We start from the raw sequence: 13,447 nt of genomic DNA, 5'->3' as shown, positions 1-13,447 counted from the left end.
AGCATGGCTTGACAAGCACTGCGTAGGTCCACGCCCGGGATCCGAACCAGTGAACCCAGGGCTGCCGAAGTGTAATGTGCAAACTTAACCACTGTGCAACCAGGCTGGCCCCCAATAATTTTGAAATTTTTAATTCATGTTTTCTTACAAGAAATGCAAGCAGTGTGCAAAAGTACAAAGAGTAAAGTGTAAAACATGACTCCAAATTCTATCAATAGAACCAATCTTCATTAATATTAGAAAAACATCCTTTCAGAGAGCATTCCTTTCACATCTATGTTAATATAAGGAAGAAAAGGTAGATGGATGGAAGAATCAAGATAAATAGCTCATACTGTACATACTGTTTCTCATTAAAATCATTGAGTTTATCAAAAATAAATAAATTATAAAACTTTTCCACCAGGAGAGAGATATTATTTACCAAAAGGTTCCTTAAAGTTTAACAAAAAGATTGTGAAAAATTTAGATTAGAAGTACACTTAACTGTATTTCAGTTTTAGACAATATCTCTTAATTCCATTAAGGAAATTAGTATTGTCACTCCTCCTTCCATCTCTTCTTCCCTGACTCTGGTTTTAAAATTATGTTACTAGTTTATTACTGTGGTTTATAAGCATTTACACTAGGTTCTGTGACCATAAATTACTGTAATTGTTTAGTCTTAGGATTATATTTGAATGGATTCATTGCCTACTATGGGCCCTTTTACCATGACTTCTCCATTCGTGAGTTATTTATTTTGATTTATCCCTTGTTCGACTGAATTTCCGACAGCATATGTTTCTCAAGAAGACCAGTCGCATAGGGATTATGTGACAAATTCTTTCATTTTTAGTGATGTCTACCTTTTGCTGTTACATTAGGATGACATCTTGGCTGGGTATAATATTCTTGAGCATACTCTCTTTCCCTCAGACCTTTGTAGTCTTGCTTTATTGTCTTCTGACATTGGATGTTGCTATGGGGAAGTCTGAAGCCAGGCTGATTTTCTTACCACTTTGTAGGCAACTTGCTTTTTTTATTTGGATCCCTGAAGTATTATTCCTTACGAAGAAATTTCTTGATATTTCCTATTCACTATCAGTTGTTTTCTGGAACACAATGTATTCTTTCAGTATGAGTTTAGTTCTTTCATTTCTTGGGTTATACCCCTGAATACATTTTCTGTTCTATATATTAAGTTCTCTGCTTTGGAGATAACAGTTATCCTTGTGTTGGATTGTCTTTGTTTTCCACAATTAGTATCTTCCTTCTAGTTTCTTTAATCTTCAGCTTTCCCCCTAGATGCTGTGGGGGGCTGGAATTTGCCACCCCAAGATGTGTCTCTTTGGCATGAAGATTATTTGGGGCTGGTTACACTTTTAAAAACTGCAGACATGAGAGAAACTCTGAGAAGTAGAAGTTAACCCTTTGTAAGATACATTTACATTTGTAAGGGAAATCTCCATCTGTAGAGGTGTCTCCCTCTCTGTACCAGGAAGAAGTGGGGATGACCTTACCTCTAGAAACTCTTATCAATGGGGAAGGCAAGGACTTAAATCTGCATAACAAGCTTACTCTTGTTTACTATGTTTGTCTGGTAATCTCCCATGACTGACTCTCCCCACCCTCAACATCCTCCCTTGTCCTTAGCTGAGGATGATATCTAAGGTGAGATCTTCCACCATTTTGGCAAGTTACTCAGTTTTTCTGGGTCTTTCCCATGTATGCATGTTATAAAGCTTTGTTTAATTTTCTCCTGTTATTCTGTCTTATGTGAATTTAATTCATTGTCCAGCCAGAAGGACCTAGAGTGGACAGAGGAAATGCCTTCCTCCCCTACAATACAATGGATGCTTTTATTTTTATTTCTTTTTTCTTGTGTTATGTTTGTATAGTTACCATGCCTTTTCATCTTGGTAAAGTGTGAGCAGTCCTGTCCAGCCATTTTATTTGCTCTGATACAGATGTTACTGAATTCTCCTCGAGCTGCATTTCAACAATATTTAAGATCCAGTTGTTTTCCCCTCTGAGCTGCAGTGTAAGGATTGGAGTTTTCCTGTTTTATGTATTTTTCTGCACCCTGAGGGCATGGGGGTAGGGCTTAGGAGAGTGCGTAGATATGAAAACATAAAGCCTCAGTAATTGAAACAGTATATATATGGATTGATGTAGACAGTTCTTCAGGATATTTTTTAAGGGAAGAAAAGCAGGGTATAGAATAATGTGTATAAAATGCTGCCATTATGTAAGAAGTTGGAAAAAAGAATGTGTGTAAATATATCTTTATACATTCACTTACATGTTGTTCTACACCTAAAATATATCTCTGGAATGATAGACAAGGAATTAATAATTGGTGCCTGTGGGAAAGGCACCTGACTAACTGTAGGATGGGACTCGGGGGGAGACTGTTCTCTGTGTATCTTTTCATACTTTTTAAATTTTGAACAATATGAATGAATTATTTAAAAACACGTGACTTCTTCCTTCTCTTCTGAGATTTACTTGCTTCGTCCTGGGATTCCTCAGCCCTGAAGAAAGTGTATCCTGCCCCCATAGGGAACTTAGTTCCAGTCCTCCGAGAGTGTGGGGCCTGAAAGCCTTAGTCACTTCCCCCCACCTCACCAGCACTTTCCAGCCTCCAGATCTGTCACACTCCAGCCAGAAATCTGTGTTTCTCTGCAAGTTTGGGCCTGTCAGTGAAAATTCTCAGGGTTTTATTGATTCATCAGTATCACTTTTGGGGGCTAGGGACAGAGTAGGAGATGTGCAGTCATCTTTCGTTTCTTGGCTAGCACTTTTAAAAATATATGGCGTAAAGTTGTACCCCATTCCTTTTTGGTTACTGATGGGGATTTTTGTTGTTATTTAATGTTACTACTTTTGGTTCCATGGGTTTGGTATTTGGGTAGGGAGGTTCTGATTTCACTTGCCATTGTTCAGTTTTATTTCTGCCACCAACTTTGTGTCTCCTGCCTTGCTTTGGTCTGGTCCCCATTAGCCATGTATTCATTGGTGGTTGGCCCTTGCCTGGTTGTGGGCTGCATCTGAACATTGTCCTACTCTGCTCTCAATCTGCGTTGCTCTTCCTATACCTTTCAGCCTGGTCTTGGTCATACATAGCTAATCTCCCATCCCTGCTAATCTGGCCCATCTGAGGGCTGCACCAGGCAGGGAGCATTTCCAGTGCTGCCCAGCTTTGCAGGCTCAGCCGTTTTGGGAGCCCTCAGAGCACCCTGGTTCTGGGGAAGCACAAAACCGATTGCCAGATCCCCTTTGTACAGCGTTTGCTTAACACACACATAAATGTCTGTTTCTTTTCTCGGCTGTTTTGCTTCAAAAGTTCGTTGCCCTTTCAACAAATTCCATAATTATTTCTCAAGTTATATCCTTGCCTTGCCAAAGATTTGCATTGCTGACAGAGAGATCTTTCTGAAACCAAGAAGCGATCATGTCGTTCTCCTGATTACAAATAGTAGACTCACATCACCTTCAGGAAAATGTCCGAAAGATAAGAGCTATCCTAAAGCACAAATCAGTTACAGCCCGAGAGAGTAAGTTCAGGAGGCAGGGACATTGTCTCCTTCACTGTTCGGTCCCAGCATGGAGAACAGGACCTGGCGCAGAGTAGGTACTCCAAAAATACTTGTTGAATTAAATTAACGAATCATAGATGCCTAGTAAATCTTTTTTGAATGAATTTTGACCTAGTGATAGCTTACTGGTAAGATTACAGAATTTCAGTCATCCGAAAACAACTGATTTAAGTAATCAACAACAGCAAAAGATCTGCTGTTCAGGTAGTTTTAACATGCTATGTCACGGTGATCAGATAAGGAGTAAGGACATAATAAATGTGAACACAGAGAGGTTGACTACAAGAAGTCTAGGAAAGTAAGAGGATCTGGTCTGTGTTATGTCTATACTCATTCCACCACAATTTGTGGTAACGTGCACAAAATACAGTAATGTGGTACCCTTCAGATGTGGCTTGAAACTTTCTGCCTACCAAGGTGAAAAGGGAAGTGGAGTTGTATAATTCCTATCTCCTATTGGAGGGGAGCAAATATTTCTTAATGTTATTAAGTTCTAAAACAAATTTCCCACCTGGTGCTTATATAAGGGGCATTGAGTGATAGGATGGATATATTTATATTGCGTACCATTCCTACAGTAAATGAAGTAGTAATTTTTTTTAATAATTTCTTATGAAATCCACCTAATAATAACAATATACCCAACTCAGTGATATCAGTTCTGTTCAGAGCTGAGATAATATGGTCCGTCTATGTGGCCGCCTATTGTTTGTCTGACTTGATTGCAAGGATAAACTTGGAACTCCCGGCCTTCAGGTGGTCTTCCTTACAGAAGGTCTCTTCTTCCTGCTGGCCTTTTAACTGATCCAGGAGAGCAGGACTTTGAGATTGGGCTGGCCAGCTAGGCCCTGAACTGCTGTTTGCTGGGTGCATGGGACTGGTTGAGGTGGGTTCATATGCCATAGAAACTAAGTGAGAATTGGTATGAATTACGTCATTTGGAAAATTCAGGTGCGTAGTTGAGCAGCTTCCCTGGGTAGGGAATGCAGGAGCACCTGCAGATAAAGCCAGAAATGTCTCTGTATCTGCATCACATTAGAAAGCATTGATCAGCTTTTTATTCCCTAACTTACTAAGATTTAAATTTACTGTCCAGGGTGTGCTAAAGCAGGGCGCTTGTGTACTCCTGGTGGGAGTGCATATTGATACAAGTGTTTTGGAAAGCAATTTGACAGTGTGTTTCAAGAGCCCTGAAGGCATTGTACCGTTTGACCTAGCAGTTCTCCTCCTGGGAACGGTCCCAGGGAAATGACCCTTTAAAAAAGACCTAAGCTTCGCAAGGTTTTCAGTGTTATTTGTCATACTTCATTACTTCATTTATAACATCAAGAAATTGGAGCAATTTAAATGTCTCACAGAAGAAGGGATAAACAAATATATTCCACTCAAAGGAATATTATGACTCAAGTTAAAATATTTTGAAGAATATGTTGTAAGATAGAAAATTTCTTAAAATGTTAGGCGAGGAAAGCAAACTACAGAGAGTATAAACAGTAGAAGTTGACCTGTATTCAAAAGTATACTTAGAAGAAAAGACTGGTGGGAAACATCCCCAAAGAGTAAATCTTTGTTTTTGGTTAGTAAAACTTACTTTTAAGTAAAACAATCTGATAATTTTTGTTTAGCACTTTTAAAAGGAAGATATATATAAATCTTCATATTCCCTGGAAAAGGGAGCTTTAGAGTAGAGAAAGGATGATTTAAAAACCTATGTTCAGCTGAAATGCAGTATTCATCCTCAGACCTCCTAAATCCCTCTGTTTAAAGTCACGCTTACTAAGCATTCTGATTTTCACAGCAGAAAAAAACTACACCTAGATGAGGGTCTCTAAAACCCCAGTCATTCCTTTATTACAACAGCTGTGCCTCTGTTATAAGTGAATAATGGTTTACTAACTAGTCTCCTATGGATTTGATTAGTATGAGTCAGTCTCCCAGGAGCCTGATTCTTGCTCGTGAATGGGATAAAATTAGGTTTTTGAACTTGGAAATCTGGGGTCTGGATCCCGGACTTCTTGATCTCGCCAAAATATAGCAGCAGCCCTGGAGCCCTGCTCAGACCATTAGCATCTAGCCCTTTGTTTCAACAGCAGAAGAGCGAGCAGAAATGAAAGGGAAAATTTGGTAGTTTTATGTGATGAGCAGATCTTTGAGTTAAAAACAAAAGCAGCAGCTAGAAATAGTGGTGGTCTTTCCTTAAGCAACAAATGCTTAATAACTCATTTAGGAACGCTTTTGCTTATCCATCTTTTCTAGTTTTTCTTACTTGAAGTGTGATCTGGCTAAGTATATTCACTAATATTTGGCTCACTAATTAGCTTCTTTATTATATCACCAGGCTTTGTACTTCATTCACACATTTATTTTTTTATAAAAGCTTTGCTCACATATAATTCACGTATCATACAATTCACCCATGTAGAAGGTATAGTTCAATATTTACAGAGTTGTGCAACCATTCACCACAATCAACTTTAGAACATTTCATCACCCCAAAAAGAAACCCCATACCCATTAGCAGTCACTCCCAGTTTCCCCCCTAATGTCCTAGCCCCAGGTAACCACTAATCTACCTTCTGTCCCTACAGTTTGCCTATTTTGGACTTTTCATGTAAATTGAATCATGTAATATGTGGTCTTTTATCACTGGCTTCTTCACTCAGCATAATGTTTTCAAGGTTCGTCATTATTGTAGTATGCATCAGGACTTCATTTTTTTTATTTATTTTTCATTACTTTTAATTTTTATTTACTTTATTTCTAACATTCCATGGTCTGGATATCCCACATTTTATGTTTCAGTTCATCTGTTGTTAGATGTTTTGATTGTTTCCACTCTGGCTAATATGAATACCACTGTGAATGTTCATGTACACGTTTTTGTGTGGACATATGTTTTCATTTCTCTTGAGCATGTGTACACCCAGGAGTAGAATTGCTAGGTCATATGGTAATTCTGTATTTAATATTTTGAGGCACTGCCAGACTTTTCCAGAGTGGCTACACCATTTTATAATCCTATCAGGGATGTATGAGAGTTCCAATATCACTACATCCTCCCAACACTTGTTATTATCTGTCTAAATCTTTATTAGAGCCATCCGAGTGCATGTGAAGTACATCTCACTGTGGTTTTGATTTATAGTTCCCTGATGACTAATGATGTTGAGTATCTTTTCATGTGCTTATTGGCTATTTGCGTATCTTCTTTGGAGAAAAGTCTATTCAAATCCTTTGCCCATTTTTTAATTGGGTTGTTAGTCTTTCTATTGTTGAATTATAAGAATTCTTTACATGTTTTGGATATAAGTCCTTTATTATATATGATTTGCAGATATTTTCTCCTGTCTGTGGGTTATCACAGTGAAAGTAAAAGTCTTTTCACTCTCTTGGTGGTGTCCTTTGAAGCACACAAGTTTCTAATTTTGATGAAGTCCAATTCATTTATTTTTTCTTATGCTTTTAGTGTCATATCTAATAAACACTTGGTTAATCCAAGGGCACAAAGATTTACATTTATGTTTTCTTCCAAGAGTTTTATAGTTTCAATTCTTACATTTAGGTCTTTGACCCATGGTGAGTTCATTTCTGTGTATGGTGTAAGGAAGTGTTCTAACCCCATTCTTTGGCATGTGGATATCCAGTTGTCCCAGCACCATTCATTGAAGAGACAATTATTTCTCCCTTGAATTGTCTTGGCACCCTTCTTGAAAATCAAGTAACTATAAATGTGAAGGTTTACTTCTGGACTCTCAACCCTATTCCATTGACCTATATGTCCATACATATATATTTTTATTTCATTCATTCCACAAAGATTTGAGAAGCATCTTTATATGCCAAGCATTGCTGGACATGTCCACGTTGCTTGATTTTTGGAAACTAAACTATTCCTCTTCGAAGCCCAAGTCTTCTTTAAGAAGCTCATTCTAGCAGGATGTAGCATCTCTTTTTCTTAATGAGATATAAAGTGATTTCCTTTCATAGCCAAGCCTATAGAGGCAGTTTTATCTCTGTCTGATTTGTACAGTCTTTTGGCAAGTTGTAGTTTGTCCAACCATATAAACGTTCAGAAGTCTGAATGCATTTTAGAGGCCTGGGAAGAATGAAAATTGGTCTGGGAGAGTCCAGTGAATGTTTTGAAGATGAGGTTAGTTTTAAAATGAAAGAAAGATCTGCGACCAAGATGAGGGATTTCTGGTGGGTGAGAGTGGCCCACATGCAAGTTGAGAGGTCCAGGAAGTTTGTAAGTCTAGTTGCTGGCAGCAGTAAGGCCAGATGAAATGGCAGGGGTCTGCTGGATTGGATCCTCACAATTCTGCTTCCAGATTTTATTTTAGGAGCAGTTCCTTGCCAGAGTAAAGTTTCAAAGACAAAATGGTGTTTACAGATAATCGCTTATGGCTGTGCTTAAGATGACCTAAAGGAGGCAAGAATTTTATATAATGGTGATGGCTGGTCTCTGGATGGGGACTGTGGTTGTAGGAATTGAAGGGAGAAGCCAAAGAAATGTAAACTTAGCAGAAATTGATGATTACCTAAGTAAATAAAGGTGATTCCAGTCTTAGAACTTGAGGACAGTGGGAGGATCCTTGTCCAAATGCTTACAACAATGCTTGAACAAGGTGAGAAGAAATGGTTTATAAAGATAAACTTTGATTTTGCAATGCTGATTGGCAAAATCTTCAAGTGAATTATAAAAGACACCAACTTAACCGTTGGTGAGTATATCAAGTCTGGAGCTTCCAACCTTCATTAGACACAAATACAGCTAATTTTCCTTCTGTAGATGCCTAATCATTTCTGAAAACCATATTGTAAAATGAACTTTCAATGTCTAATTTTAAAGTTAAGCAGTGGTTTTGTTTTCTCTATATGATAAGTGTAGAAAATATTGTACTTGGTCAGTGATTTTGAAAGGCTTAAGAAGCATACCTAGAGTTCATGGTTTGCTATTGCGATTAACAATATTATTGTTTTGAGTGAGGAAAATGGTTTTTAATATTGACTACATTGAAAAACATTGTATGGCCATATAGATAAGTTTCAGTTACTCTAGACGGTTTTGTGTCTAAGCATTAAATTTTGAATGCTTTAGAAAATATATTACATGTTGAAACTTAATATAGTATATGTATTTACCTATCCTAAAATTTCTTTCAGGAATTGTTCCATCTTCTGTTGTCCTGACTTCTTTCCAGGTGATGTCAAGAGTTTTTCTAATATGGGCAGTAACGCATAGCGTCAAAGAGGTGAGTGTTTATATAGACTAAAATAAAATAATATCAGCACTAACAAATGCTTGTCAACTTGTCTTTCTCACATGTTTATGGCTAAAGATGGAACTCCAGGTCATATCAATATAGCCCAGATAAAATTCATATTTACTGTAGGAATTAGGTTACTGCTGGGAAACACATCCCAAATATGCAGTGTTGTTGAAGAGAATACTAATTAAAAGAGAAAGTCCTGCAGTCTTAGTTCCAATGGAGATTTGGATGATATGGATGTGGTCCGCAACTCAGTTCTGTTTTCCTGGTACCTTGTTTCTACCAGCATTCTAAACTCTGGACATCTGCATCCTTGTACTGGGATGAGTAGGGGTATGGGGGACACTAATTCGTTCCCAGAGCAGTCTGATCTTTGTAGGACCAGGAGAAACAAACTTGTTCCCACCCAGCCCGCCAGGATTAATAGAATTCCTAAATGTGCTGAGTCTGGTGCTTCTGGGAGGGGAGTGCTCTGCTGGGACTGGGGATGGTAGAATACCCAAGGCAGGCCCAGGGATACTGGTGGTAAGAACTGACGGGGAGAAAGCCATCATTACCATGGGTCTGAATCCACAACTAGACTCTCATTTTCTGGTTATTGGAGAAGGAGGTTGTTTCCTTATATGTCTGTTACTTATTAAAAGTCAGTTATTTTGCTAATGTCACCTGGAGTTAGAGTACCTGTAGTTACCAGGAGGATGCAGTTTTCAGTTTTTCAGTCCCAGTGACCCATCACCAACATTATTGGGTTCTTTGGGTCTTGTGAAATGTGCTTATCAGTTAGCATTATTCTGGTGTTTTCTTTGTCCTCTATTCTTCCGAAATCCCTGTCAAACCGTTTTGTTTTTCAGGATTTATTTTGATGGTTTTATTTGTATTTCAACTAATGAGGCTTTTTTTTAGCTTTTTATCGGCATATGATATACATACATAAAAATGCACATAGCTAATGAGTTTTTAACGAAAGTTGATTAAGCTAAGTTATTATTTTTGTTACATTCATGTGGAATTTGCAGATCCACAGGCTTTTTTTTAAAGCTCTCCCACTCTTTGAAGATGTCTAAACATTCTATGCAGGAAGAATGTAAAACAATCACATACTTTTTTTTAGAGTGATCACATTTCTTAAAAAAAAAAGTTAAAAGAAAAACAGGCAGGTAACCCTACTGTAGCATATTGCCGTCTGTTCTCACTCTTAATTGTTTACGGAGTAAGGAAAAGTTACTTTATTTATAATACCATGCCAGTTCTTCATTCATTTCAGAGTTCTTTCTACAAATCATCATTTTTAGCCTATATTTCTTCCTCCCTTACTTTTGTGTATACACTATTTCCTTTTCATTTTAACCAGCAACTCATGGTTTTAACTTCCCAGTAGTCTCAAGTGACCTAACATTTCTTCCTAATGGTAACTCATTTACATTCTTAAACAGGTGATTATGTGCTTTCAGTAATTAAATGTTAGGTACATGGGGACAGCGTATTGTCAACTCTGGAGTGTTTAATCCTTTGCCAGTACAGTCAGATGTTAATTGTCCAGGTGCTAGTGCTCCAGTTGATGGGTTATTCGTGGCCTCGGCTTCTCCTCCTTTCTTCCCTTCAGTGACCACGCCTCTGCTTATTTAGCCCTTCTGGCAAAGAGGGTAGACAAGTAAACCAAAAATGCTTATGGTTCAAGTCAGTCAATTTTGCTAGACATCTTACTGTTAGCAACATTCACCAGGATTTCCTGGGCAGATCATTAAGACTGCTTGGTTTAAAAGGCCATTAAATATCTCTGTGGATTATAGGTACATGGACCTGGCCGTCACCCTCAGTAACCACACTGCCTGACAGATGCATAGACTTGACATTTAACAGATGGTTTCATATATAGTGTCATATTCAACTTTACAGTAATTTAAGTTATATACTTGTTACATTTGCATATTCAAAGTTGTTTCTCTGCAACCACACTTACCCAAATTTCTACTAATGTTAACATATCATTTTCTTAAGAATGTAGGGCAGTAAATTTTATTCCTTCTGTCACTTCTTGGGTCCTCTTCTTTTTACATACACCCTATTGATAGTTGACTTACTCCTTTCTCACAGAAATAGGGCTCAGTATTTCTGCTATTCCAGTATCCGAGTTCTTTTCCCCTCCTTCCCGTTTTCTTTGAACAGAACTCATTCATCCTTTTGATATAGCAGTAGATTCCCTCCAGGCCTGCCCCAGGTCGTTAAGAGCTAACTTGCAAAGCCTGTTGCTGTGACATTTCAGAGGCCAGTCTGCTGTCTGTCACCTGTTCCTCAGCCCCTTCTCTTGGCCAAATGCGATTTTTCCTGCCTTAGAGTTTCATATTAGCTATAATTCAGTTTGTTCTGTACAACGTTATGTATGACTTGCCTGCAAAACTTCCATTCTTCTGTTTCCTGAGACATCTTTAAAATATCTTTATTTTCCTTATATTCAGCTCTGTTTACTTGATTGGTGGGAACCACATCACTAATACATAGAGAAACTGACCTCAGAAATAAATATGTCTCCCTTTCTCCTAGTGATGTTCACATTCATTTCCTACTCCTCTGCTTTCACGTCGTGTTCCCCTCTGAACTGGATGAGGATTCTTCATGTTCGTAGCATTCTAGTTGGTATTCAGCTCTTGCTGCACCCTCTCTGGCCTGCTCATGTTTTCTATGCTCATTCCCTTTGTTTTTCTAGAATTGTACGTGATGTGCTAAGATACAGCATATATACCTCTGTAATGGACAGACTCAGACTTTTTTCTTCCTATGTAGGGAAAACCCAGTTCTTCCCTTCTGTGTTTCTCTACTGTGAATCTCCTTTACTGCTCACATAGAACTCTTTACTTCTGACACTTCTGGTCACCAAATGTGTGGAGGTTTTTTCCCCATAACAAGCCACTCTCAGTGACACCAGCTGGGTGTCCTACAGTTTAACTCAATTCTAACACTGTCCACCTGGAGGTAGTGTTGGATCCCACAGCTTGAGGGCTCAGTCCCACAAGGCAGCTTCCCCTTCCCTCACTTCAGGTGCCGGTCGCAAGTCCAGGTTGTCACCTGAGCTACTACCAACTGGCTGTAGAGCAGAGGTTCCCAGGACCCCCTCCTTGGGTTCGATTAATTTGCTAGAGCAGCTCACAGAACTCAGGGAAACACTTAGGTTTACCAGTTTATTAGAGGTTATGATGAAGGGTACAGGTGAACAGCCAGATGAGGCGATAACACAGGGAGAGGTCTGGGAGGGTCCCGAGCACAGGAGCTTCTGCCCCCATGGAGTTGAGGCATGTCACCCTCCCAGGAGGTGGATGTGTTCACCACCCTGGAAGATCTCTCTGCTATTGGGATTTATGGAGGTTTCATCACATAGGTGAGATCAGTTATTACCTCCATTTCTAGTCCCTCTCCCCTGTTTAGAAGATGGAGGATGGGCTGAACATTCCCAGTAGTTTTTGTTTTTGTTTTTGTTTTTGTTTTGCTGGAGAAGATACACCCTGCGCTAACATCTGTTGCCAGTCTTCCTCTTTTTTTATTTTTATGTGAGCCACTGCCACAGCATGGCCACTGACAGACGAGTGATGTGGTTCCGCACTCAGGAACTGAACCCAGGCTGCTGAAGCGGAGCGTCCCAAACTTTAACCACTAGGCCATCAGGGCTGGCCCTGAACATTCCAAGCTTCTAATCATGGCTTGGTCTTTCTGGTGACCAGCCCCCATTCAGGAGCCCAGCCAGCATCACCTCAGTAGGAAGAAAAGATGCTCCCAGTGCTCTTATCACTTAGGAATTTATGAGATTTTAGGAGTCCTGTGTCAGGCATAGGGTCAAAGATCAAGTATTAGAACAAGAGATGCTCTTAGTGTTCTTATCATTTAGGAAATTACAAGGGTTTCAGGAGCTCTGTGCCAGGAACTGGGGACAGAGAGCAATGTATATATTTTCTATTATCTCATAATACCTTTTAAGACTAGATGCTGCTTTTTTCATATTTGAGTTATATATCCTTTTAAGAGGCCCTGTAGGACACGTATCCTCGCTTGTCATTTTAATTTTCTACCCCATGAAATGCTAGTCGTATAAATGTCCCCATGTACATTGTAGAACTAAAAGGTGACCAGATGGTTTTCTTTTATGACATATAAGGACCCACTCATCAGCTAGTGTGACACTGTGATTGTCAGGATATCAAAGAAAAAATTTTGGTCTCTGTGTTCAAAAGCTTTTTCTTGGCCTAACATAGCAAATAACTTTCTCATTTTTCCTTTTAAAGAGACCTTATGTATGTGCAAAGTAAAGCTTCTGATGAAAACAACAAGCTCACGGTGGGAGGTAGGGCATGGGGGATGCAGGAGGGGCTCAGCAATTCTAGCTGACCTATTTCCTTTCCGATTTCCCCACCTGTCTCCCAGATCTGAGCTGGCTCCTCCTTCCCCATCCCTTAGCCAGCCTGGCCACTGCTGCCCCCACAGCACAGGCCTTTGTTCCCCTCACCCTCCGTTTGGGTCTGTGTCTTTTGTCTCCTTGTTGAACTGAAATAAAATTGGCATTTTTCAAAGTGAACTACAGTGGGAAATGCCACCTTCTGTCCCTCACTA

At 39.2% G+C, this 13,447-nt stretch overlaps 1 protein-coding gene across 1 annotated transcript in view; it reads left to right on the top strand.

The window, feature by feature from the left end:
• The window catches only part of HACD2 (3-hydroxyacyl-CoA dehydratase 2), a 95,264-nt gene that overhangs the window by 52,815 nt on the left and 29,002 nt on the right, over positions 1–13,447 (top strand). The window contains exon 4 of the mRNA XM_046657972.1: positions 8,745–8,833. Within this exon, the coding sequence (XP_046513928.1) occupies positions 8,745–8,833 (89 nt within the window). The remainder of the gene's footprint in view (positions 1–8,744; positions 8,834–13,447) is intronic.

The sequence above is a fragment of the Equus quagga genome, chromosome 4 (assembly GCF_021613505.1).
Source record: "Equus quagga isolate Etosha38 chromosome 4, UCLA_HA_Equagga_1.0, whole genome shotgun sequence".
NCBI lineage: Eukaryota > Metazoa > Chordata > Mammalia > Perissodactyla > Equidae > Equus > Equus quagga.
Note: the sequence above shows the minus strand (reverse complement) of the source record. Positions and strands in the feature narration are given on the sequence as shown.